Source organism: Delphinus delphis, chromosome 20 (genome assembly GCF_949987515.2).
Source record: "Delphinus delphis chromosome 20, mDelDel1.2, whole genome shotgun sequence".
Lineage (NCBI taxonomy): Eukaryota > Metazoa > Chordata > Mammalia > Artiodactyla > Delphinidae > Delphinus > Delphinus delphis.
In genome coordinates this window covers 11797258-11824096 of record NC_082702.1, presented here as the reverse complement: position 1 = coordinate 11824096, position 26839 = coordinate 11797258, and the positions used below count along the sequence as shown (strand labels likewise).

The window sequence follows — 26839 nt, the reverse complement described above, 5'->3', positions numbered from 1 at the left end:
AGGCGTAAACCAGGAGAGGTTCCTTCTGGCCTGGCTGCAGTGCTGGTTCAGTCCACACAAGGGCAGCAGGAGTCACTGGGGACAGCGTGGTACTCTGGGCTGACTGGCCTCCCCACCCAGTGCCACCCCTGGCTCAGACCTCTCTCGTTCAGCTGGAACGTCAGAGGTGAACTGCTCTTCTTGTAGTACCACATCACGGGCCTTCCCGAGCTTGTGCGTGTTAGACGGCTTAACAGGCATCTTGACTCTGCCCACCACGTCCCCCTGATGTAGGGAAGGGACGGTCCTGGAATCGCACCCCCCACCTCACGGTGGTTAGGGGGAGAAGTCCAGCTCCACTGCCAGCTGGGGGGCGGACTGGTACGGCCAACATCCCTTCTCCCTTCCGAGCAGGCAGCCACACAGGTGTGTTAAACAGCTTTAATCTCGGTCATTGCGGCTTCTCAGCACAGTAAGAAATATTGCACATGATCAACATGTTTTGTTCTGGGGATGGGGACAGGGTGGGGGAATCACCTTCTTAGAAAGTACAACCCAAGCTGGGAGGGCAGAGGGGGTGGGGAGAGAGAACCCTCCCCGTGCCTGTGGCAAAGTGCAGGAGCCCCCACCCCCAAACTAACCTGAGTCCAGCCCCTCTGGGGAAAAAAGGGGTACATGAACTCCCCCTACTCCACAGGCGCCTCCCTGTGGCCCTAGGCCCACACTACCCTCCAGCTTGCAGCCCTCACACGAGCCATTTTGCATAAAGTACAAGTGAAAAGGTCTGAAGGTAACACACTCCAGGTTATGTACAGGGGCTCGGTGAAGGGAGACTGTGCCCCCTGCTTCCCCTCAGCTGCCCCCCATCACAGGGAGGGAGCTGTGGGGGGAGGGGGAGAGACAAGAGGAGCAGGCCTCATTCCGTCCCAAACTGGAAAGGACGCAATGGCTTTGCTGGGGAGGAGGTAACCATCCTGCCCCCCCATTCCTGCCACCTACATACTGTCCGTGTCCTGAGGGGAGTACTGTGGGTCTGGGGTCTTCTCAAGAGCCCCTCACCTGCCTGTGGCAGCTGTGGAGGGACCAGAGGGGGGTGGTGAGGGTTGGGGGGGCCCTTCCCAGCCAGGCTGTCCGGGCCCCGGCTCTGGGGGCGGAGGCAATGGCGGGGCAGCCGGGGCCGTGCCAGAGTCCGAGCCAGGTGAGGTGGGGTCAGGGCCCCCAGCAGGGCTGGGAGTGGGGACAGGGGCAGCAGCAGTGACAGTGGGGGGCGGTCCAGGGAGGGGGGCCTCGGCTCCCGGGGGCTGCTCCGTGGGAGTGGCCGCCTGCATGATCTTCTGGCGCACCTCACGGATCTTCAGCTGCAGACAGACCTTAGAGGGGAAGATGTCTGCATAGCGGGCCTGGAAGGCTGCCGTGGCCTGGGCTGTGGACAGAAGGGTGGTGCGGAGGGCAGGGTGAGATGAGTGGGTAGGCCCCCTCCAAGTGCCCCCCAAGACTTCGCACCTGCTTACCTGATGGGAAGAAGCCATGGTCCTGGAAGAGCTGCATGACGAGGGCCCGGCGCTGGTCCAGGGTGCGCCGCAGCGACGAGTAGGGCACCTTCTCGTATTCCAGCTCCCCGAGCACATCCTCAGCTTCTGTACCTGGGAGCAGCGCAGGGAGCACAGTCGAGCCTCCGCAGCAGCCTGGCCCTCCACCACTGTCCGAGGGGCCACTCCGCCCTCACTGAATTCTATTTCACAGTGGGGTTTAGAGATGGAACCCACCCAAGGTCACGTACCAACTTAGGGACCTGTTGAATATCAGAACCCACCCTTGACCTGCTGTCCTTCCTCTCAGCAACACCCACCCCACCTCTCCCATCTTCAACCCCGTTCCTGGGACCCCCACCCCCCTTGGAGGCCCTAGGACCCCCGTAGCTCTGCCTGCCACCACACCGGCACCTGTACGGTCAAAAGTGAAGATGTCCCCCTCGCACTTGGCACTCTTGGGGGTGTTGGGCTCCGAGCTGCAACTGGAGCGTCTCCTCATCTTACGCTTGGGCGAGGTGGGGTCCTCGGGGGCTGAGTCCAGGTCTGGTCAAACAGAAGCAGGCTCAGTGGAGATGGCCCCAGTCTGTCCCACCTACCCTGGGTGCCTTGCGCTCGCCTACCAGTGGAGTTCTTCCTCTTCTTGCGGTAGGAGCCCAGGATGGCCCGGGGTGAGGTGGCCAGAGACTGCAGGGTGGGCGAGGGCAACACCTCCTCAGGCCGAAACTCGGGCAGCTCAGCAAAGCGCTCTTCGAAGTCCACCTCCGACAGGACCCTGCTGGAGAGCGGGCAGGGTCACCTCCTCTGCCCCAGCCTGCAGCTGCCCCCTCTGCCACCAACCCACACACTCCAAGTCCCCCAGCCCATGCTCACTTGTCCACAGAGTCAAAGGTCTTCTTCAGGGGCGGGGGCCGCACCTTGACCTTCTTGCCGACACTAGCCGCCTCCTTGCGCTCGGGGGTGTCCCCAGCTGCCCTCCCACTGCTGCCCTCACTGCTGCTGCCGCTGCTACCAGGGGCTGGGGCTGGAGCCGGGGCCGGGCTGGGAGGGGTGGGAGGCTCCCCTCGGCTCTCCAGGCCCAGCCCGGGGACACGCCAGTCTGAAGATGAGCTGGGGAATTTGCTGGCCTGGGGTGAGGATGGCAGGGAGATGGAGGACACTGGGTTCAGACTCACCTGGGCAAGACCCAGAAATACAAAAGATGAATGCTGACGGCCAAGACACAGAGCCATGGGGAAGACCCAGTCATGCAGACAGACAGGCAGGAGGACAGAGGAGGACCCACAAGGGCACAGTTTGGACAGGGACGGAAGAGGGGTGGAACAGAAGGGCAGGCAGGGGACTGAGGGGCCAAGCCCAGCAGCAGGGAACCCCCAGGCCTGCTGGACACTCACCATGGTCTCAGGGCCCTTGGCACTGGTCCGCTCCTCAGCAGGTGGGGGCGGCGGGGGACTGCTCCGGGCCGGGGGAGCCCAGGTCTCTGGGGGCAGCGGAGGGGCTGGTGTTGTTGGCCGCCCCTCAAGCTCTGACTCAGATGCAGGGGGCTCACGAGCTGGGCCGGGCTCCAACGGCTGCCGGGACGCAGGGCCTGGCCGCCCAGGGGCACCTGCCTCAAAGGAGCCCACAGGAATGCTGGCGATGGCCGCCTTCACTTTCTGGGGGGCCTTGGGGGTGGGCCGCTGGGCCTTGGGGGCCACTAAACTGTAGGTCATGGAGCCTGCTGGTAAAGAGAGTATTTGCTGAGCCAGGCCTGACTAGAGCCCATCCCCTGGGTCTCCCCACTCACCCCACCCTCGGTTGGCCCGGCACCCACCTGTGGCACTAGGAAAAGGGCTGGTAGGGGCCGGGGTGGCAGTGGCGGGGGCCGGTGGGCCCTTGGGCAGGATGGTGGCAGCAGGTGGGGTGGTGTTGGTGGCCACGGTGTAGACCAGGCCTGGGGGAGCCTGGGATGGCTGGGCCAGGGGTGCTGAGGAGGTGGGTACGGGGCTGCCAGGGTAAAACGCTGTGATGACGGGACCACTGGGGGCTGCGCAGGTGGGAGGCAGCTGGGGGCTGGGCACGGGTGACACGCCCACCTGGCCAGGAGCCAGCAATGGGGCTTGGCCTGCAGAGAGAAAGACAGAGGAGAGGCAGGGGACCGAGTTAGGGCCGGAGCTGCCTCAGCCCCACCCTTGGTCCCCAGCTGCCTGCCAGGCCACCCCTCACCTGAAAGCAGGGGCTGCACGAAGGCGGGGCCGCTGGGCCCCAGCGAGGTGAAGCCTAGGGCTACTGAGCTCGTGGGTCCGTACGAGGTGACTGTTCCAGCCTGACTGGAGGCAGGACTGGTACCCAGGGGCAGCGCATGCCCGCCTGCTGACTGCACGTAGGTGATCCTGCCGCAGGGAGAGGAAAGAGGAAGGTGTAGGTGAGCTGGCCCCACCTAACCCCTTCCCTGCACTCACCTCCAGATGAGGGCTCAACTGCCATTACCTGGTGGAGGAGGGCAGCAGAACCTTCTGAGGCTGAGAGGCGGGTCCGGGGAGCGTGGCCGGGCTGAGGGGCGGCACCAGGCCGCTGGGTGTGCTCACAGGCACCGGAGTTAGCTGGATGATCTGTGGGCAAGGGCACCACAGGCTGAGGTGAGCTGGGGACCCAGAGTGAGGCAGGGGAGGACCAAGACCTCGGAGGCTGGACCTCAGCAGAGACATGGGACAGAGAAATTGGGATGGGGACGGGAAGGGAGAAACGAAAGCAAAGAAGACAGCGACAGATAGGAAACACAGAGAAGGGACAAGGTACAAACACGGAGGGCAGAATCAAGATGTGCACAGATGTCGAGCAAGACAGAGACCAAGAGACAAAAAGGGAGAAAAGGAGAAGACTGAACGACAGACAGACGCAGAAACCACGGGACATAGAGGCTAACACCCAGGAAGAGAAGAATAAGAAACAGGCGGGCCACCACCAAGGTGCCCTTACCTTGCTGGGTGGCTGAGCACCGTTCTGCACAGGTACTGAGAAGGGTGGGCTCACCAGGGGCAGCGGCTGGCCGGCCCCTCCTCCCCGCACTGACATGCTAGGGGTGGCCAAGGGCACTAGTACCTTCCCAGGTAGCAGCTGGGCTGAGCCACCCGGGGGCGGGGCCTGCACAGGAGAAACTGACTGGGCTGCAAGTTGAGAGACAAGGGAGCAGGTGGTTACAAAGGAGTTGAATAAGCCTGTGGACCCTCTCTGTATGCTGCCCAGCCCAGGCCTCACCTTTCGGGGGCGGGGCGGAGGGTACGGACTGCAGGATGGGGATGCCAGGAGTGGGTGCAGTGGCAGCCAGGACTTTGCCGTTGGTGGAGGTGCCCGGCGGGAGGGTGAAACGGATGCTGGTGGTGGGTGCAGGGCCGCTGGGAGCCGCTGCCTTGGTCCCAGGGGCTGGTGCTGGGGCAGGCGCCACTTGAAGTTGCTGGGGCAGCGTGGGCAGAATATACTGCACCTGGGTGATTCCCCCAGCCTTGCCCAGGGGACCTGGCTGCAGGATGCCCAGGGGCATTGGCCCATTGGGCCCACTCCCAGCACCTGCTCCTGAGCCCGCAGCCGTCCCGCTGCCAGGGCCCCCCTGGGCAATGAACTGGACAGCTGGGGGCGCTGGGGCCCCATAGCCCGGGGCGCCCACCAGCAGGTTGGTGACAGTGGCAGGCGCCTTCCCTACAGTGCCCAGTAGGGGTCCAGCCACCAGATGTGAGGCTGTTGAGGTGGCTGCTCCCGACTTCTTGTCTGAATACACTAAGCTGACGCCCAGTGGGGAGCCCCCAGGCGCCCGGGACCCAGCGACTGTCTCAGTCCTGGCACCGGCCGTGTCATTTGGAGACGCTTCTGCCCGGCCAGAAGTGGGGAAAGGCTTAGAGGCGATGGGCACAGGAGTGCTGCTGACAGGCCGCACCACATTGGTGACCATGGTGGCGGCCGGGCGGGACAGGGGGGCTGCTGGGGCCCCATAGGCCAGCGACGGGGCTGGGGCCGAGGGCATGCGAGCTCCGCTGCCCTCCCGTTCCTCCTTGTTTGAGGGCAGGACCAGTGTCTGCAGAACACTTCCTCCCCCGCTGGGAGGTGCCGCAATGACTGAGGGGCCTGGTGGCTCCAGGCCCCCCACGCTTTCAGGTCTCTTGCGCCGGAAGGTGGCAGGATCCGTGGGGAGAAACCGGGTGGCCTTAGGCGTTGCTGGGCCCCCAGTTCCAGGGGGTGGGGGCCGTAGGGGACCTGTTGTGCTGCCCTGACCTGACTCCTGGGCCTTGAAGGTCCCTGAGCCCAGCGGGAAGGAGGTGGCTGCTGAGGCCGAGGAGGAGGCAGGCGAGGATGAGGAGGATGGGGTGGGCCCGTAGCCTTTGCCGAAGCCGGCAGGTGGATCTGGGGGCCCTGGGGGCTCAGGGTCCAGCGATGGACGGCAGTGAGTAAAGGAGGAACGGATCACAGGCGAGAACACCTTCCGACCAAATCCCTGAGTGGCAGGAGAAGGGAGACACAAGCATGTCAAGGGAGCCTGGATACCCACACCCTGCCCATCCTGCCCATCCCAACCTCCCCGTCCCGCCTGGCAACGAGGCCAGCCGAAGGCCTCCACTCATCCAGGCTGAGACCCAGTTCCCCACGAAGCAAGTAGCTCACCCTCTCTGCGCCTTAATCTCCCCCTCTGTCAACGTACAGAGAAGTTAACATTCCCCCCACTTCCCAGGATACGTGAGACCAGACAGCAGCAAGTCCCAAGCTCTCACCTTGCTGCCCTCTGGGTCCTCCCCAGAGCTGTCTCCGCTCTCGCTGTCGGTCACCCGCTCCTTGCACTTGAGGTCAATGTCAGTGGTGCTGAAGCCATCGTCAGCTGAGAGAGCAGAGGGAACAGTGCTGGTAAAGGGCTGGGTGCAGGGCTGCCCAGGAGGAACAGTGTGGAGCCTGGCTCTGGCCTCGGCTCTGCCCCGAGTCAGCAGTTAAGTGCTGTCCAGGAATGCTGTTCCTCCCCAGGAACAAGTGTTGTTCCAAGTGTTGTCCAGGAATGCTCTGCCCACCTGCCCGCCAGCAGACCCTAAGAGCACACTGGTAACAGCACCTAATACTGTGTCCAATGGCCCGGCCATGCCCGTGTCCTCCCGGCTTCCTGTCTGGCTTGGGGCTTCTTGCGGGCAGGGCTGGGCTTACTCAGTAGGGCCTGAACTGAACATGCCCGCAATCACACACGAACATGGAAGGGAAGAAAAGGAAGGGGCCTAAGGGCCTGGACCAAATCTCCGCCCACCCTCCAAACCTTAGCCAGCTGCTTCCCTGCATAGGATTCCGGGCCCTGCAACTGCTCACCAATGACATCATCATCCCCTTCCTCCTCACAGATGACCATGCGTTCCTCGTCACTGGTCATGTCCTCACTGGCTGCACGCTGGGAACGGGAGGCCCGGGTGGGCAGCAGTGGGGGCCGCCCACTGGCTGCCAGAGTGCCTCCCTCACCGGGGGTCGCAAAGGGGCCTGGAGCCCCATACTGGGTGGAAGGCTTTGGGCCAGAGTAGGATGCAGGGCCAGACACCATCTGCAGGAGAAGTGCAGGGAGAGTTCAGCCAGTGCTGTCACCGTGGTCAGCCCTCCCTGCACATCGCCCCTACCCCCATGGCCTGCACTCCAGACCTGAGTCAGTTCCTGTAGTGCCTGGCTGTCTACTTCCCCGCCATCCAGGCTGTGGACCCCGCTGTGGGAGAAGGCTCGGGGCCGGGCTGAGCCAGGTCCGCCGACTGTGTGCAGACGTTCTGCCCCACAGGAGCTGCTCCCCGGAGCCTTGGTGTCCGAGCTCAAGAGCGTCTGGGCTGTGACGGACAGGAGCTCCGAGGACACTGTAGGGTGGAAAGAAAAAAGTGTCACAGTCAGGAAGCCTCCTCCCAGTGCCCAGGCTGGCCAAGCCATCCACAGATATTTCTAGATACCAGGCAGAAGCAGGTTGGACTTCCTGGGCCACCTGGCAGAAAAGAGATACCACCCACCAGGCCAGCATTTTCCCTGGTTCCTGCCCTCTTGGGTTGCGAGGAGCAAGCCCACTGCTCCCTGGGAGGCAGCCTTTCTGAGAGCGTGAAAGCCTGGAGACAGGTATGTGTGGCGTTGCCTAACTAATAACTGCTGGACTATCTGAGCCTCTACTCCCTCATCTCAGAGAAGAAGGAACGTCTCCTCCCTCACAGAGTCGTGGGCCCAAACCCACAGGATCACTCCAGAGAAGCGCCTCAGAATGGTGCCGGGCACACTGAACACCCTCAGTCAGTAGAAGCAGCCAACGAGGGGCTTCCAACTGTGGTCTTGAGAGCCAGATGAGCTGGGGTTTAAATTCAACCTTTGCTACTTTCTAGTTTTTTAGCGACTTCACGCCAGTGCTCTTTTCTCTCTAACCCGTTTCCTCACACCTGCAAGGTTAGGCACGCTTCTGAATACTGAAGATTATGCTCCTCTTGCCGCCTATCATAGTAAATGCTCAGCAAATGACACTTGACAGTAAGACTTCTGCTCAGAAACCTTATCTATTTGGACCTCCCTGACCCCTTCACAAGTGATAAGTACCAGTTCCTTTGTGAGTAAGGGTCCTCAGATAAAAGAGATAAAGCTGAGAAGAGCTTCTGGGGAAGGGGGTGAGCAAGCAAAGGGGAGGTCGGTGTCAGGGCAGAAGAGCCAAAGGGCTCACTAACCTCCAGGGGCAGCGGCGGTGCCTGTCTCCGACATGCTCCGCTCCCTTGGCTCCTTGTGCCCCCCTGCCAGCCCCAGGCTTGTAGGCTTGGCCTCTGAGCTGGACTTCTTCCGGTCCTTGTTGCACCACTTCCAGTCTGGGTGGGCCTTAAAGTGGGCCTCTTTCACCTGGCAGGAGAGGGCAGGGAGACCCTTCACTCACCCACCCTGCCAGAGGAAGCTGAGCAGCTGAGAGGAGGCGGAGTTACCTGGAAGGCCAGGTCGTGGTACTTCTGCTTCTCCTTGGGCCCCAGAGCGTACCACCACTCGCCCAGGATCTTACTGACGGTCCGGTTGTCCTGATTGGGGTGACGCTGGTGGACCAGGGCCCGGTGCCGCTTGCTGAAGATCATGAAGGCATTCATGGGCCGCCGGATATGGTCCTTCTCCCTCTGCAGTAGACACAAGCCCGAGCAGGAAGGTTAGGACTGGGGAGACGGGCTTGGGCGGCCACAGGGTGGGCTGGGGACAGGTGGAGATGAGGCACCTTGTTGGGGCTGCGTCCATCCTTCTCTGAAGATGAGTCTCGTTCCTTGGGCAGGGCGCTGAGGGACTGCGTCCGGCGTTTCCCAGGCGGCAGAGGCAACTGGATCTCAGGAGACATGATGGAGAGGAAGCTGTGGCGGGAGCGGCAGGGCAGTGAGAGCCATGTCTCTGGCCACTCCACCCTCCTCCCCAGTCCCAAGCCTCAGGGCACTCACGCATCGTCGTGGTCACTCTCTGTCTCACTGTCCAGCCGGGGCTCTCCTGGAGGACCAGGAGCCTCCTCCTCCGTCGTGGGAAGGGGGCCCTTTCCAGGTTCCACCACCCCCAAAGTGTGGGGGGGTCCGGGCCCTGGGCTCTCAGGGCATGTAGCTCCAGGGGGCCGCCCGGGGTCAGCATTCCCCGTCCCGCCTGGTGGCTGCTCGTGAGCAACAGCTGCCGACTCAGCAGGCTCTGGGGGCAGAGCGGCAGGCAGGTCAGAGGGCTCCCGGGCCATCTCGACCCCATCCCCATGCCTTCCCAGAGCCTCCCAGCCCTCACCTTTGCTCTGGTTGGAGGCCACTAGGTGGCTAGCAGGTTGCTGGGCCTCACTTGGCTGCACGGAGGGGTCAGGCTGGCTGGGGGCCAGGAAGGGGACTAAGGAATGCCAGGGGAACACGGCCACAGAGCGAGGTTCCACGTTCGTCCACACTGTGGGAAGGAGTCAGCTGAGCTGTGCGGCAGGAGAGCTTGGCCTTGACCCCCAACTCAAACTCTTCTCCACCCTGGACAAGGTGGCTCCACCCCTTCTTTACACCCCCTTCCTCAATCCCAGAGCCCCCTGGGCTCGTGCATGCGACATCACTCAGGAAAAACTCCTCCCTGAAAGAGTTCTAGATTTTTAAGAAAGAAAACAGAAGCAGGGAAACGGTCCTCACACCCCACTCCCTCCCCCACCTCCACCCCCACCTCCACCAGCCTTGCCACCAGGGACCAGGCCAGAGAAACGACTGGCTCCTGTCGCCAACCAGGCCATGTTTGCTTGCCAACTCACTCCCTCAAGGCCCCTAGACCTTAGCAAGGCTGCAGACCCTCCCTCAGTCAATTCCCATCACCGTGTTGCCGTCTGACAGTGCCCCTCACCTTGGCCTCACACTCCCTTTCTCTTTTCCTGAGGCAGACGGCCCAGTCCCCCTACCCTCTCCTCCCTCCCCACTACTCACAGGGCATGGGGTCTCAGGCCTTTCTCCTTGCCTCCCTCCCTCTACCACAGACCCCAAGGAGCCAGACCTGCCTTTCCCAGGCTGGGCACAGGTGGCTCCAGCATCTCTTTCCTCCTCAAAGACAACCTACTGCCCATGAAGAGACCTCCCAGCCTCCCTCACTCTATACCCCTGAGCTTATCTCCAGTGTAGTGTCCAGCCCCCTTGCCCAAAAAGATGGGAGGATGTGGTAAACTCTTCAGACAAAAAGGCATAGACAATGGGACAGACGAGAGAATTATTACAAGACTCTGCCCAGGCAAAGCAAAGGGGCCAGGTGTTTCCTTAAGGCTACGCACAGGAAGGTACTTCCCTCACCAGGGCGCTGGTCCTAGAGGTCCAACCTTCTGCTCCAGGAGCTGGGTGGTAAGGGAGCCAGCCCACCCCTTACGGCTGAGTCCCACCCCTGGCTGGACTCCTGGAGCTGGCCCAGGCTGGGAGTGGGCTTCCTACTCACTGCCAGCTCCCTGGGGGAAGTGGAAGCAGCAGAGGAGGCCCCTGCTAGGGGAAGACCAAGAAGAGAAGAGGGAAACGCCCTAGCCCTGGTCCCCATCATTCCAGGCTCCCCCTGATCTGGATCAATCTGACCTAGGCTGATTCCCCCCGCCAATGCCTTCCGAAGGCTGGCCTAGCGGAGCCCCTATGTGAGGCACTGGCCTCAAGACCTGATTCTGTGAGGTGCTGACAAAACAAAAAAGTAGATATCAAGGCAACAGGAGAGGAACAAAGAAGCCCACACTGGAAAAAGGACTCAAAACACTATGAAGATCCCATCCACTACCACGGAGGCACTGGAGCCCCAAAAGCCTGCTGGGCCCTCCAAACCCATGACAGCCTTCAGAGACCCGGACCTGTCCCTCTCTTCACAAGGATCTTTCCCATCAGGCCCCCTCATCTTCTGCTGGGTGGGAAAGAAGGGGCCCAGTATACAATGGGAGAACAGTCTTTTGGTCCTGTCCCTCCTGAACTCCTCCCTAGTGCACTACCCTCCAGGTTCCCGGGTCTCTTCCTCTCTCTGAAAAGCAAACCACCAGCACATCACTCTGTTCTGAGCAAACAGTGCCTCACTCCCTTCCCAAGACCTGTCCTTAGCCCCACTACTCAATCACAGCCCCTAGTCCCTTCTCCCTCTATTCCACACCTGGCACCAGCAGGTCTCACGCTGCCCCTATTCTAATCCATGCCAGGTACTCTGGCACCCCTCCTCACCTCCCATGACAACATACCTTTCCCACCCCACACCTAAACACCACAGCTGTCCTCAGCTACTCCCCACTCTGCACTCCCATCCCTCCACTACACTCCCACCTGCCGTCACTAACCACTCAGACCAGCCGAGCTCTGTAACTTTCCCCTCTACTCTGCCTCCACCGTTCTCTTACTATAACCCCATCACCATTACTTCGCACTCAGCACCCCGACACCTTGACCCCTGCAGTCCCAGGGCCCAGGCGCTACTGACCGAACATGCCGAGGCCACGGGAGGCCGCGCCGGACGCGGGCACCAGGGGCCTGTGGGCTGAGTACATGGTCCGGCACGGGGTGGCCCGGCCGGGGCTCGCGCCTCCTCAGCGGCCGCCGCCGTTCCGCCCGCCGCCGGCTCCTCGGCCGCCACCGCTCGGGCCCGGGGGGAGCTGGAGGCCGTCGCCGCATGCCCCCCCCACCGCCCCCCCACTCCGGCCGCCCCACGCGGGGGGTCTCAGCCGGGCGCGCCTGCGCACAACGCCGCCTGCCTCCCGCCGCCCGGGGGGCGGGGGGAGGTCAGAGCGCGCCGGCCCCGCCCCGCCCCCCGGCGCGCGCGGGGGCCGTCACGGGGCGCGCGGCACCCAGGCCATCGGCGCCGCCCCCTCCTTCTCCCTCCTCCCGTGCGGAGCCGGGCGGGCGGGGCAGGTGGGGCGGGGCGCGGCGCGCGTGCGCGGGGGCGGCCCCCTCCCTTTCCCCGTTCGCTGGCTCGCTCCCTCCCTCCCTCGCAGCTCTGGCGGGTAACGGCTCTGGCCCCGAGCGCCCCGGTTGCCGGCGCCGCGCCCCGCCTTTCCGGGCCTGGGGCCCGCGGCTCAGCGCCGGGTCGGCCTCCGGCCCCAGGCGGGCAGACGGACGAGCGTGCGTGCGTCCGTGCGCTCCGAGCGAGCCCCGCGCCGAACCGCCGCCGCCTCCCCGCCCCGCCACTACTACGCGCTCCCCTCCCCCCGCCGCACCTCCCCCCGCCCCTTCCCCGCTTCCCCCGCGGCCTTCCGCGCAAGCCCGGCCCACCGCGCGCGAGCCCATTGGCTGCCGCCGCCGCGCGCGGGTCAGGCCCCGCCGCGCCCGCCCCCATTGGCCGCCCCGGGGGAACGTCAGTCATATGCAAATAAGGGCAGGGCGGGGCGGGCTCCGGTTGGACCCAAGCCGGCCCGGGGCGGGACCGTGGGAGGAGGGCGGCAGGGAGGGCGCACTGCAGTAAAGGCACTGAGCCAGGGGGGCGGTTCGGGGCGCCGCGCTGCAGAGGCCCGGGGCTGTGGGTGGTGCTTGTGTGTCCAGTCCGCGCGAGGAACACGCTCACGCGCGGCTCGGCCCACCTCCCTCACGCCCACCTGGGCACGCGCGGCCCCGCAGGGCAGACAAACTGCGTGTAGGGTTGGGCGAGCCACCCCCTGAGCCCTCACCAACTCTCACAACAGCAGTCACAAACACACACGCGCACACACACACACTCCTCATAGACTTTCCTACCACACCCATTATCTCATACACAATCCAGGGTCACATGTACCCTCGGTCTTACACACGAAGTCAGAAGTCACACACCCGGAACACCTCACACAAATGTACTACCTCCCACACTAAACGTCCATCACTCCCCACCCACCATCACACACACTTGTTCTCACCCATCTTTTTCACATCACCCATTTCATACATGCCCTGTCATATGTGCTTCATCAAGCATATCCTCATACATATCCACCAGCCCATGTGACTCATACAAACACACAGCATATCAAACAGGCAGAATTATCTCATACACCTCATCACAGCCACTGCTTGTCCACAGCACACACCCTACATCCCTCCAACACAACCACACACTCATATGGCCTTCCTGGCAACCCCCAACCCCAACACAGGTAACTCTCACAAATGCCATCATACTGACCCCAAACACTATGTAAACTTGCCCTGGTGAGCACTAACTACTTCAGTACCCTGGCTCAGGAGGTAAACAAAGTGCCATGGCCATTCCCATTGATTCAGCTACCCTGCCTGACACTTAGCAGCCACCTGGGACCCTCTACCTCACAGTGTAAGGCAGGGGGCCACCACTCTGGGCTGGGAGCCACCCTTTCCAAAAGAGGAAGAAAGGAAACTAACACTGGGGCTGCTACATGCTGGGCGCTTGTATGTATAACCCTGTGCATTGAATCCTCACAGCCACTAGGGAAGTACACTTTATTATGCCTGTTGTTCAGATGAGAAAACAAGGCTCAGAGAAATTGAATAAATTGTGCAAGATCATGCAGCCAGGACATAGCAGCCCAGCACTCCAACTCAAGTGCTCTTTCCACTACTGAAAATTTCACCTCAGGGTGGACACAGGCAGAGAGACTCCCAACAGAGGTCTGGGAATATGTTCAGACAATGATATCAGAGGGACTGGTGAACTATAGAAAGGTCAGAGGGTACACACGGAGACACGGGCAAGGTCTGGGGCCCACCAGGCAGAGACGCAGAGGCCTTGGATCACCCAAGAAGGGCCCTGAGGCCACATCCAGTAAAGGCAGAGGCCTGGGGTCACACCTGGGCAGGTAAAGATTGCACAGGCTCAGATGCACCAAGACTATGGTCCTTCACCGGTGGGATCAGTGATAGGCACAGACAAACCCTTTTCCCAGCCTTCTGCAGCTACAGACAGAGATGAAGGCATGGAGAGGGGGCAAAACCCGGGTAACCTGGGCCCAGAGGGAAGGGTAAGGTCTGTAGCCCTCTGACCTCCAGAGACTACAGGTCCAGACACTTGGCTGTGAGCCTGGAGAGACCAACAGAGGGACTATTAGGTGACTGCCCCCTCCTCCCTATGCAGCCCCAGACTCAGACCCTCCATTACCTCACTGCCCCAGGGACTGCAATGTGAAGCAGAAATCAAGGCTGAAATCAATGTGGCCTGCTCTATCTCCCTACCGCTGCCCCCTCCTCTCCCCACCGGTGAGTCACCTACTGGCAAGTTAACCCCTTCCCCACTGCAATGAAGCCCAGGGACTGAGCTCAGAGGAGCCCTGCCGCCAGCTCCCCCACTTCTGTTGGGTGAGAAAAAGAGCTAAGCCTGGCACAGTAGGGAAAGAGGGCCCCAGACATCTGGGAGGGTTGCACATCTGGTAGAAGACAGTGCCCACATAGGAGGGATGGGAAGAGGCCCCTTACAGGGCAGGGTACAGCCAAGTGGGGGCCCAGCCTAGCAGGGAGGGGCCGGAATCTGGGCGGGAAGGGCCCCCCTGCCCTGGGCACTGGGCCAGCCCTATACTTAGCTTCCATTGTTTGGAATGGAGGAACCCTGAGTGGGGGTGATTAGGAGTGGAGAAGAGGGAGCAGGTCCTGTCCCCAGACAGCTCCATATCTCTAGCCACCCCCAACCCTAACTGGGGCCTCCCTAGTTGGAAAAGTCTGAGGGGGGTTCCCCAAACCAGGGCCCCAGCCCCATCAGAGAGGGGGTGCATCACCATCCTTCACTCAGAGCAGGTACTAGGCAGAACTACGGTGCAGCCACCCCCTGCACGACCCCATAGCCAACTCCACAAAAGGCTTGGCCCCAAACAGCCCGCACAGCACCACCCCACCCCAGCCTGGGGACAGGGAGCCCAGATGGAGACAGCAAGTGCCACCCAGGGTGGCACAGGCTGAGGCCCTGCCCAAAGGCTTGGGGCGCACAGCCAGGGATGCCGACAAGCTGAGGGACAGGCAGACATGCTCTGAACTCACGGGCCCCCGTTTACTGAGCACGAGAGGCACCGTGCCCCGCCGCCTGCGGCTCCCCACCCTGCTCTCCAGGCCCGGGTCCCCCGCCTCGGCTCACCACCCCAGTGTCCCCAGCTCCCCTCACCCGCTCTCCACATACACACCCACCCACCCACCCCGGGCGGCGTCGGAGACGGCCAGGGTTGCCTGGGGAACGAGCCCAGGATTGGACTGGTGCTGCTCGGGAGGGATGGGGGCCTAAAAATAGCGCCAGGGTGAGTCAGTGAGTGGGGCTGGGGTAGGCAGGGGGACCAGAAGGGAAAGAGAGGCAAGCGAGAGGTGCGGGGGAGGCTCCCCAGGGATTGGAAGATGGGCGGGATAGGATGGAGGGCGGGATATGGATTTGGGGGTAGAAGAGGGGGTTGAGGGGGCGTGTACAGGCGCCGGGGCTGCGAGGGCTGGTCCCCGCGGGCTGAGGGAGGGGCCACTGCCTGGGCGGAGGAGGGGGCGCCGCCCTGCGTTCTCCTCCCCAGCCCCGAGCTCACGAGATTTTCCACTCGCCGCCTGGCCCCCAGCCAGCTCCCGTCGGGCCCCACAAAGCCGCTTTGTGCTGGGAGAGCGGGCGGGCACCCGGCCGGCCTGACACCCACGCGGGCAGCGGCGGTGCGCGGGTCAGCTGGCACCCGAACTGTCTGCTGCGGGGGGGGGGTACCCCCACCCTGCCCAAGGACGCGGCCGCGCAAGGGTTAATGACGCAGGGGCCAGGGTAGCAAGTCTCAGCCAATCGCCGTCGGCGGGCGCGACAGCGGCCAATGGGAAGGCCGGAGGCCCGACGCCCCGGGCCTACCCCCTGGGGCGCGAGAATGGGCGCGGCGCTGACTAGGTGCCCGTCTGGATCCACAAAGCCCCCGGTACACCCTGTTTCCCGGGCTGCTTCGCAAAAAAAAAGGCTCAGAAGGGCGTAGGATCTCGCAGTCAGGAGGTGGCACGGTCAAGATTCGAGCCCAGGTCTGCCTGGCTTCAGAAATCAGCTTTTCCACCGAAATGGGGAGACGGGGGTTCCCAGTCCCAGGCCCCCAAGCGGAGCGGGAACAGGCAGGGGACGGGGTGCGGGCGGAGGCGGCGGCGCGGCAGGCTAGGGTCCAGCCGCCTGCGGTGCAGCCGCTGCCGCCGGTGGTAATGGGAGCCAGACGCCGTCGTCGCCGCTAATGCGCCTCCCTGTCGGCCACTAATGGAGCCATTAATGCCGGGCGCCGGGGGCTGAGGGCCACACACACCACCCTGCCGCTGCGCATGCGCGCGCCAGCAGCCCCGCCACCCGCCGCCAGCAGGAGGCAGCCTGACCCCTTGCAGTGCCTGGCGCTGGGGGCTCTTCCAAGACTCACTTCACTCCTGCTACCTCAAAAAAGCCTCTTCTCTCTCCCGCAAATCATCCTCTTCTTCCCAGCCTAGGTCTCCTTCCTTTCCAGGGATCTTTGACACCCTGATCCAACCCTTGCCCTCTGCTCTAAACCCTTTCTCGGCTCTTCACAGGCTGACATTCAAGCATGGCCTGGCTGGACCTGTCCTCCTTGGCACCCTTCTGCCAAGACTAGGCTCATGTCAGCTCCAGCCTTAACTGGCCACTCAGAGGTCATGCACTTTCATCCCTCCTGGCCTTTGCTCCTGTGGCTAAGCCTGGATGGCCCTTCCCTTTCTTTCACTACCCTGAAATCCACTCATTCCTGCTTCAGGTCAAATGTCACCTCCAGTGAGAAGCCTACCTGAACCTTCCTCACCGCCTCGCATTAAGCCACAGAGTTTTCTCTCTCCTCGGGCCTCCCCAGGCTCTGTATCTCCCTCTGCTCATCCTTGCCGGTGCCTGTATCCACATCTGCCTTCCCCACCCACTTATCCCAGGGCTGCTCAGCCTGGACCTCGTAGAGGGATGAGGAGTGACTTCTGGTGGGAGAGAAGGGGTTCACTGTTTGAGACAAAACAAATTCTGGTGGGCAGAATCTGGATCTGGATCTGGGGAGTCAGGACACCCTTGGCTCCTCTCTGGGCCTCGTCTTCCCGACGCACCCAAGCATAGCTGGTGGATGCCGCCTGGTCTCTGAGGTCCTACTGGTTGGGGTGGACTGCACGTGGGACTCAATTAAATGGGGCTGGCACCGAAGTGTCTCCTGAAAGGCAATGGGGGTGGTGGTGGTAGGGGTGATCTGGGTCATGCCCCCGAGCAGGTGGGTGGGCACAGGAGCTGCTTTCCTGCTTCTCCCCCACAGCCGGATCTCCTAGCTTGGCCCAAAAAGCCCCCGCCTTCCTGCCTGTCTTGGGAACAGGTGCTTGGGTGTTGATGAGTCTGCAGGATGGCCCCCAACACCTCTCAGCAGGTTTCAGGGACATTAGTGGGCATTTAATTTGTCAAGGGACATGCGGGGGTTCCCAGGCCTAGACATTCTCCCAACACTCCCCATTCTCCCACCTGTTCCCCAAGGAGCAGGAGACCTGGTGCTTAGCAACTATCCACTGACTTAAAGGAACAGAGTACCTGATGTGCACAGAGTGGGGTGGGGGCTAGGATGGGGGAAACATGTCTGTCTAAAGAATGGGAGAAGGAGGGCCAGAGGAGAGGCCAAGGCTGGACCAGAGACAGGATTCCAAGATGGGGGAATCAAAACAGAAAGAAGGTGGAATGAAGCCTCAGACCAGAACTGATGTCTAAGGAGGTACAAACCTGGAAAGGCATAGAGAGCCAGACTCAGAGAAAGTCAGACAGAAGTCCAGAGAGAGAGACTCGGGGCCAGAAACAGAGCCCTAGACAGAGACAGACATAGGAACCCAAGAGAGAGACAGATAAACATACAGTGGCTCAAACAGGCAGATGGGCAGACAGGCCCAGGAGAAGGGGCACTGCCTGTCAATATGGGGAAACCAGGCGGAAGCTGGGAGCTGGAAGGGAGGCCATGCCAGAAACAGGGCTGAGACATCTGGCCTCCTGGGCCAGGGCTGCAGGCCCTGGGGCGGCTTCCTCTCCTGGGGAGCAGGCGGGAAGAGTCAGAGGGAGGTGGCAATGGCAGCTGGCTGGCCCGGCCATGCACAGAATGTAGAGAATGCCGGCCCGCCTGCTCCGGCAAGTCCCCCAGCGGAAGCAAATGCCTGGCGGGGGGGCAGAAGCAGGCAGGCTGCCCCGGGCCACCCCCTCACACCTGCTGCCCTGACTGAGGGTCAGGCCCTGGCATGGGCGGGCAGAAGGGGCCAGGACTATAGCCTCACTCTTCCACTGGGCACAGTCTGCCCTATCTGGGCCTCAGAGGGAGAAGGCCCCAAGGTGCCTACCTCCCAAGGGTTTAGGGAGGCCTCTGAGAGAAGAACAAAAGGGCCTGCTGCCTGGGAACCTGAGGGCAGCCTGGATACCTCAGCATGGGTGTAGTCAGGGAGGCGCTGCTCAGAACCGCCAGGACAAGCACTGGACAAGTTCTGACGACCAGGTGGCTTCCAGCAAGGGGCCTCCCCTCCCTGAACCTCAGTTCCCCCCCTCCCCCTGACAACAGGGCTGGTAATCCCTGTTTCATAGCATCAGGACGTTGCGATGAGGCTGGGCGCATGGTAAATGCTCAATAAAGTGGGCTACTATTATTGTTTTCATTATTCTAATTGAGAGTGCTTAAGAGCCTGGGCTCTGGAGCCTGACAGCCTGGATTCACACTCTGGTTCTCCCTCTTCCTAGCTGGGTGACCTTGGGCAAGTCACTTTGCCTCTCGGGCTACAGTTTCCTCCTCTGTCTACTGGAACTAATAATCGTGCTGATCTCCTGGGTTGTTGTGAGGATTCAGTGAGTAAAGGCTCAGTCAGCGCTCACTGAGCAGTGTGCCAAGCACATGCATGGGTGGTACTCAATAAATTATTATTACTGTTACTTCTAGTAGGAAGAGTCCTGTGATCTAGAGATTGAGAGACCTGGTTCAAGGCCCAGTCCTGCCCCTCCCTAGCTGGGTGACCTTAATCAGGACTCTTTTTCTGTCAGGGCCTCATTTTCCTCATCTGGAAAATGGTGGCAGGAACCCCACCCCCCACCCCCGACCACCCTGGTAGGTCTCAGGTCACCTGCATCGTGCCATCCCTCCCCACAGGGCAGCAGTGAGGGGCATGACTGACCGATGCTATGTATGAGGGCAATGTCGGGGGCTGTAGGCATGCGGGGGTGGGGGCTGAGGGGGATGGTAGGAGTCCGTCTGCTTCAGTTTCTTCATCTGCCTAAGGATAGGAATCCCCGCTGTGCCCACTTTGTGGAATTTTGCTCATATCAACGACGATAACAAATGTAAAAAATGTTGGGGGTGGGGCAAAAAACACAGCTCACAACCTCAGTATATGAGCGTGAGGGGCAAGCGCAGTCTTTGTGTCCCTCTGCCCGGGTCTGGGCTGGATCTCAGTGAGGGCAGGGTCTGGGCCCCTTCCTACATTGGTCTTTGCACCAGCCTAAGACACAGCAGCTCCTACCCAGATCCACAGCCCAGACTCTTTCCCCCCTGGTCTCCCTGCCTCTGGTCTCAGGGGCTGGAACTCACCCTTCATGGTACAGCCGTGGTTGGGTCGGCTCAAAACCTTCCATGGCTCTCAGGATAAAGTTCCCAAGTCTTAGAAGGACCCTCTATGATCTGACCCTTGATGTATTGCTCACCAACACAGCCACACATCCCAACACTCACCCACTGTCTAGAGCCCCTGACTTAGCAGATTCAACTTCCTTCAAATTCTTGCTTTCGCCTCAAGGCCTTTGCACACTCTTCCCTCTGCCTGAAGGTCCTCCTGCCGGCCTTGCCAGGCTCCCCTCTGCACACCCTTCAGGTCTCACTTTAGACTCTGCAGGTCTCACTTTAGACCCTGCAGGTCTCACTGGCCCTTTCTCCAAGAAGCCCTCCCTGACTTCACATGGCCTCCTGGGCTTCCTCCACCCCAGCCCTGACCACTCTGGACAGCTACTATCTGGGGACAGGTCTGTCTTACTCCAGGGACCATGAGCCCTTTGAGGACAAAGCTGTGTCCTTAGCATCAGCCAGCATAGGGCCAGGCACAGAGAGGGGGTCTCAGTCAACAGTGAATTAATAAGTAAATAAGAAAAAGATGCTAGGGAAGGGGCTGGTGACGGGTCTGTCACCCTCCATGAACGTTGCTCTGACAAGGTCCAGGCCAGCTGGCTTTCCAGCACCATCTCAGAAATGCCTCTCCCCCCACCCCTGGCCTCAGCCCTCTAGCCACTCTGGCTGTGCTCAGCAGTGCTCCTTCTGGCCTCGGAGCCTTCCCAACGGCCTCCTAGGAGGTTCTCCTGTCCCACGGTTGCTAGTTCCAACTCATCCTTCAACTCTCAGCTTACACGCCCTTTCCTGAGGGCAGCCAGACTAGGTTCACATCTGGAAGCATGCCCAGCTCACGCCCAGCTCCCCGCCATGGCACTGACCACACCTGTGCTATTTACCAGGTGCAGTGGTGAAGATGAGGGCTCCAGTCCTGGTCCTGCCACCACCTGGCAGAAGGACCTGTTGGAGCCTCAGTCTTCCCATCAGTAACCCAGGCAGGTTGGTCACGAGCCAACCTGCCTGGGTTTGAAGGCTGGCTCCAGGATTTACTAGCCATGTGACTCTGGGCAAGTTACTAACCTGGCCTCAGTTTCCTCTAATTTTTTTTTTTTTTTTTTGGCCGCACTGCACGGCTTGTGGGATCTTAGTTCCCCAACCGGGGATCGAACCCGGATCCCTGCAGTGGAAGTACGGAGTCCCAACCACTGGACCACCAGGAAATTCCCAGTTTCCTCTAAATGAGCATAATCATAGCAGGGTTCAGTACGTTGTGAGTGCTACGTTAAGGGGTGGGTGTGAGGGTTAGGTGCGATAACCCACTTGCAGTGCTTATCACAGTGATACCCCTGCCAGTCCTCCAGGCGTGGGAGCTGTCAACATGATTATCATCTCTGTTACCCCATCAGCTCTGTGGCGGCCTGGCTTTGAGCCTGCACTCAGGAAAGGTGTGCTGACTGATGGACCCCTTCAGAGTACATTCCCAACAGGAGGCTTCTGGAAACACTGCACTGAGCCTTCGAAGTCCACGCCCGGGGACCTCCCTGGCAGTCCAGTGGTTAAGAATCCGCGCTTCCACTGCAGAGGACACGGGTTCGATCCCTGGTCGGGGAACTAAGATCCTGCTTGCCGCACGGTGCGGCCGGAAAAAAAAAAAAAGAAAAACTCCACGCCCTTGCCTAACACGTGAATTCCCACCGGAACATCTGTGCAGAGAGGAGGCCAGCCTCCCCTTGAATCCCACCCAAGGTGGGGAGCTCACCTCTCTTGAGAGCCAGTTTGCAAGGGGCCCTGTGCAAAATGAGCCCTCGCCCAGCCCATCCACCTGAACCTCTTACCTGTCCCAGGCCGGCCCATGATGACTTCCTTTTTGGGGGCAGGATGGCTGGTGTAGCTGCTGGGCACCAGGACGGGCAACAGGGCAGCAGGTGAGGGGTGGAAGGCCACCGGCTGGAAGGGCGAGGAAGCCAGGCCAAAGGTGGGCATCGGCTGGGCCACGGCCGTCGGTGCAGCTGGAGGCACAGTGATGGGCACGGGGGCCGGCAGAGGTGGAGGCAGGCCAGGCTTCCCACTGGCCATCCCAGGCGGCACCGGAGTCTCTCGGCAGCCCCGCCCAGGTCCCCCGGCCCGTGCCTCACTGCCAGCGCCCACCTCCCCAGGGAATTTGGAGGGCAGCGGCACGTCGGGGTTGCGGACGATGACGGGTGAGTCCCGCTGCACGGCAGGCACCCTGCGCACGGAAGGCCCAGGATCCGAGGTGAGGCCGGCAGGTGGGGGCAACAGCAGCAACGGCGAGGGCTGGCGGGAGCGGGAGAAGGGCACGGCGGGCGACACAGCACGGAAGCCAGCCGGTGTGGAGGGTGTAGGTGTGTGGGACACCGAATCCACACCAGAGTCTAAGCTGTCACTCTTGGGGAAGTCTGGGGCGGCTCCTCCGCCTGCTGCACCAGGGGCCCCCAACGCCCCTGGGTGGGGCAGCAGCTCTGTCTTCCGTCGCCCAGGGCTGATGGGCACAGTAAAGGTCAGGTTGGTCTGGAAGGTAGGTAGGATGCCAGAGGAATGGCGCTCTCGGGGGGCAGGTGGGGGTGGGTGAGGGCCCAGGTCTGGCGGCGTCAGCACGCCTGCCTTAGGGGTGCTGGCGCTCAGGTGGCGACTGCGAACAGCAGTGCGTTGGATGACTGGCGAGGCATTGATGGGGCTGAAGTTGGCAGGGCGGAAGCCGAAGAGTGGTGAGGGTGAGGGTGACGGGGCCGGCGAGAAAGGTGACTGCGTAGAGACGGGGGAGAAGGAGGGTGTGCCCGAGCGAGAGCTGCCCAGTGACACCAGCATCACAGCCGCTTCACACTCATCGAACTCAAAGCGTGACAGGTCAGCAGGGGCCACCAGGCGTGGGCGTGAGTCTCCCCGGGCTGCCACGCTGCTGGCCTCACTGTCCCGAGACGTCTCATCACCCCAGTCGAACTCGGTGCTGCCCTCACGGGCCGCCACACCAGCTGGCCGCCCAGCCCCACCTGGGCCACTGTCCGCCAGGCCCTCCATCTCCTTGGTTCGCATGGACAGGTGGCGGGAGCAGTAGCCCCGCCGCTGGGACTCCTTCATGCAGCCATCTCTCGAGCACAGCCGTCGCCACTGCTTGCCATTGAATTTCTTTCGAATTCCATTGGGTGTGCAGACCACATCTCCCTTCTTGTATTTCTGCTGGGCTGCTGTCAGTGGCGTGCGGGCCCGGGCGGCCGGTGCAGCCCCCTTCTCCAGGGAGGCCACGCTGCTGCTGCGGCTGCCACCCTGGCTCCCCTCCTGGCAGGGCGAGGGCTGCTCGCCAGGGCGGCCTGGGCCGGCGAAGGCTGGGGACTTGGGTGGCGGTGACAGGAGCTGGGGCGGGGGCAGTGGGAGCAGGGCCGGGGTGCCCAGGGCTGGCGGGTGCTTCTCCTCACCCTCCTCGCAAGCCCCCAGGTGGCCACCAAAGCTGATCTTGGAGACCTCGGCATCCTCGGGCTGCTTGAGATCCAGGGCAGCAGGGCAGGGGGGAAGGGCAGCCCCCGGCTCGGCCTGTCCCTCCTCAGGACCCGCCGGGGGCTTCCTCGGCAGGGCTTCGGGCTCCCACGGGGGCCGCAGCAGGCGCAGGCTGGAGCGGGCCACCCACACCGCGTCCTCGGGCTCACGCTGCGGCGGCTGCGGCGGGGTGGCCGCCGGGCCCGGCTGGGAGCTGGGGCCAGGGCTGAAGCGGACCTTGTAGGCAGCTGGCTTGGCGGCCACCTCCACCACCACCCCGGCACGGTAGGCAGCCACACCGGGCTCCACACAGGTACAGACCGCTGTGCCCACCACCAGCGCAGCCGGCGGTGGCGTGGCATCCAAAACCACATCCACACCACTGCCAGGTGCCCCCTCGTAGAAAGTCAGGGCCCGGTCCCCAGGGAACTGCACACCCAGGTCCTGGCTTCGGCGCACCTGGCGCACCACAGCCGGCAGGAAGAGACCGTCCCCACGCCGAGCCAGCACCCGCTGGGACCGCAGCTGCCGCAGGTCATAGCCACCGCTGGTGCTGCCAGGGGGCCAGGGACCTAAACCACCAGCTTCGGCCGGCTCATCTTCCAGGTCGGCCGAGTGCTCGCTGGCTGTGTCGGTGGAGGAGGAGCGGGCAGAGGTGGGTGGCTGCGGAGGCACCCCTGGGGTGCCCGCCTCCTCGGGGGTCCGTGCCCGCTCTTCAGGGGCACCAGCCGCCCCACTGCTGCCACTGCCGGCCCCATGCTCCTCCACATACTTCTTCTTGGGCGCTCGTGACTTGAACGTGGCCGTCTTTCGGCTGAGTGAGGGCTCCCAGCGGCCTGCCTCCCCCTCCCCCTTGGGTTCCTCGGCTGGGCCTGGGGCCGGGTCGTCGGGGTGCAGCTCTGGGGGCAGCCCTTCAGCCCCTGTGCCCCGCTCGGCCTCCTCCTCACCCTCCTCAGCCTCTTCTGGCCCCGGCTGCTGCTGCTGAGCCTCATCATCTTCCTCCTCTGGCTTGTCACCCTCCCCAGCCCCTCGCCGCCTCAGGGCCTTGGCCCTGGTGGCTGGGGGGGACTTGCCACCGCTGCCAGAACCTGGGAGGCCGGCGCACGCCTTCTTCATTGGTTTCATCTTTCGTCCACCTGCAGGGTGAGAGGCCAGACACGGGTCACTGGGAGCGACTCGGGAACACCTCCACACCCACTGCCCCCAAGACTTCCTACTTGCTGAGGTCACTGCCTCAGCGCCACGGTCCCCAAGCTCTCCTTCCTGGCTGTCTTCAACTCACGTAGGCCTCTGGCCAGCACCCAGACACAGACTGGCACTCGCGTCCCCTGAGCTATACGCTCTGGGTCCTTGGGGACCCTCACATGATCTGCTTCCTCTGCAGAGGACAGTAGGTGCATGCACACACTCTGACTGCCCCAAGGGGACGTGAGAAGCACTAACGGTTCACGTCTTTGGAGCACTCACTTGGAGCCGAGCCCTGGGCTAAACTTGCCTTTATTAACCCATGTCATCCTCACAACAGCCCTAAGAGGTAGATGCTACTATCAGTCCCATTTACACTCGAGGAAACTGGGGCACGGAGAGATCAAGCAACTTGTCCAAATTCATCCAGCTAGGAAATGGCAGAGCTAAGATCTGAACCCAGGCAATCTGGCTCCAGAGTCTGTGCTCCTAACCATTTCAGTGTGCTGCCTGTCACATGATCCTTGTGCTGTCACTGTCCAGAGAACACACACACACATGCACAGGCACACAGTCACAGAAAGGGAGATGACTGGGCTGTGATGTGAGCCTCTCTCTACCACCCCCCACCCCTGCCCGGGCAGCCTGGCATGGCCAGGCATTGTGGGAAGGAGTGGGCAGCTAAGAGTCCCAAGGGACAGCTGCCCACTCTGCTCTGCACCCCAGGCCTGCCAGGTATAGCCATCTCCCCAGATCCTGGCAGGGAACAGGCAGGGGCACGTCTGGGGCAATAGCTCATACCCAGTGCTATGACAGGGCCGTGCATAAGCACACACGCACACGCGCGCGCGCACACACACACACACACACACACACACACACACGGCACACACACGTCATCACACAGTGGGACACAGAGCTACACCGCAGGGTTTCACTGTCCCACTGGATGGGAGCCTGCCCCTCCCCCCACAGCACCCAGCATGATACCCAAAAGCCCAGCCACCCCCCTTCTGGTCTGCTTGCATCCCCGCCCTGACTGGGCTGGCTCTAACAGGGTGGCTGAGCCGACTGGGCCCCCCTGGCCCCCAAATATGCCCTCAGACTCCAGGTGGGGTAAGTGGGAGAAGGTCAAAGAAAGCAGGACAAGCCCAGCGGGCCAACCTCACCCACTTCCTGAACAGTCATTACTGCCCGCCCCCTTTCAGGCTGCCCTAAGAGAAGGGAAAAAACTTTACTCTGAAGTGACTAAGAGAACCTGAGAGGACAAAAATGGGCCTCTGGGAGGGTTGGGGGATCCAGGACCATAGCCAAACACCATCAGAGGCACCCCGACGCCGTCTTCGGGCTCCCATGGTACCGCTGACCTCATGGGAGAGTGACCTCTCCCACTCGGGGCCTGCAGTCCCAGGATGCCCCTTCTCTGGGCCAATCCTGGGGTCCTCACAGGCAAAGGCTGGAGGGCCCGGGGCTTCTCACACTGGGGCAGTCACCCAAGTACCCGGGAGCTGGGCAGCCGCCACCACCTTCTCCCCACTGACCTGCTGGGCCACCATCCTGGGCATACCCCACCCAGGGCCTACAACCACACTGCCTGGCACCCCTGGACCCTGCTGCCCGGCCCAGCCTCTTCACGCCAGAAGCCAAGCCTCTTTCTTTCCCCTGGGGCCTACTCTCTTCCTGTCCACACCTCTTTGGATAACTCCCACCCAAGGCCCTGTGGGCCCTCACCTCCCTCAGGATCTGAGCAGTAACTCCTGAAGCCCAGGCTGGCCCAGGCTTTTCAGGGTCTCATGTCCTCTGTTCCCAACAGGCCTCCTGGCACCAGCTTCTCTGCCACTCTCTCTCCCACCCTGTCACCATCTCTATCTCTAGCTCTCTCTTCACAGGCCCTAGGCCCCCTCCTCAGTCACCCCCTCCTTGTCACCCTCATCTATCTCTGTCACCTCCTCCTCCCAGTCACTCTCATGTCAGCCATCTCTGGACCTGTCACCTTCTCTCCCCATCACCTCTCCTTGTCACCCCCTCCAACTCTGTCCCCTCCCTCTCCCTGTCACCCTGATCTAGTCCTGTCACCCCTCCATTCCTGTTACCCATTCTCTGCCCACCACCCCCTCCTTGTCACCCTTTTTCTGTCACTCCTCCTCCCCACCACTTCCTCCACTCTGTCCCCCCTTCCCACCACCCCGCTCACCCCTTTTCCCCTGTACCCCCTCCCCGTCCCTGCCACCTGTCCCCTCTCGGCCCCCAGCACCCCAAATCCCCCCTGCCCGTGTCAACCCTGGCCCCGCCCCTCACCTCGGGCTCAGCGGGGTTACGGGGCGGGGGGCCGTGGCCCCGGCTCGGTCCGGTCCGGTCCCTCCCCGCCCCCCTCCGGCTCTCCCTCTCGTTTCTCCCTTTTTTTTTACTCCAACACACAAAATGGTGAATGGACCTGCAACAGCTGGAGCAGCCAGCCAATCAGCGGCCACAACCCCGCTGACCGGCGCCGTCCTAGACCAATAGGTTTTCGGAGCCTAGTCGGCTCCGCCTCTCAACGACGAGCGACGCTTGCCACAACCAATCGCGCCTACCCGGCAGCGCTAAGGGGAGGGGCCAAAGTCCAAGATCGGCCTCCCTCTGGGACCGACACCAACCTGAGCCTACGACCGCCTGATCAGCCTAGGGTCCTGCCTTACAATAAGTAATGGACACCAGCACTGACCAATCGCAGACCGTTTTAGTGCAGAATGAC

The 26839-nt window shown here is 62.1% G+C and overlaps 1 protein-coding gene across 3 annotated transcripts; it reads right to left on the bottom strand.

Annotated features, from left to right (window-relative positions):
• Positions 1-406: 406 nt before the first annotated feature.
• On the bottom strand, positions 407-26545 carry CIC (capicua transcriptional repressor). Of its 3 annotated transcripts, XM_060000378.1 has the most exons (21): positions 26404-26545; positions 21267-24056; positions 9246-9395; positions 8924-9158; positions 8710-8839; positions 8432-8614; positions 8186-8351; positions 7143-7345; positions 6822-7047; positions 6248-6351; positions 4746-5973; positions 4467-4654; positions 3978-4099; positions 3714-3880; positions 3322-3612; positions 2903-3228; positions 2382-2635; positions 2132-2283; positions 1923-2054; positions 1491-1622; positions 407-1402 (listed from the first exon to the last, which is right to left on the bottom strand). In XM_060000378.1, the coding sequence occupies exons 2-21, from the start codon at positions 24043-24045 to the stop codon at positions 1035-1037; spliced, it is 7536 nt and encodes a 2511-aa protein (XP_059856361.1). In that variant the 5' UTR covers positions 24046-24056; positions 26404-26545; the 3' UTR covers positions 407-1034. The 3 variants fall into 3 exon arrangements, with proteins under 3 accessions (XP_059856361.1, XP_059856360.1, XP_059856359.1); XM_060000377.1 differs by lacking the exons at positions 21267-24056; positions 26404-26545 and adding an exon at positions 11409-11837; XM_060000376.1 differs by lacking the exons at positions 21267-24056; positions 26404-26545 and adding an exon at positions 11409-11836 and having other exon boundaries at positions 2132-2286.
• Between the last annotated feature and the right edge of the window lie 294 nt (positions 26546-26839).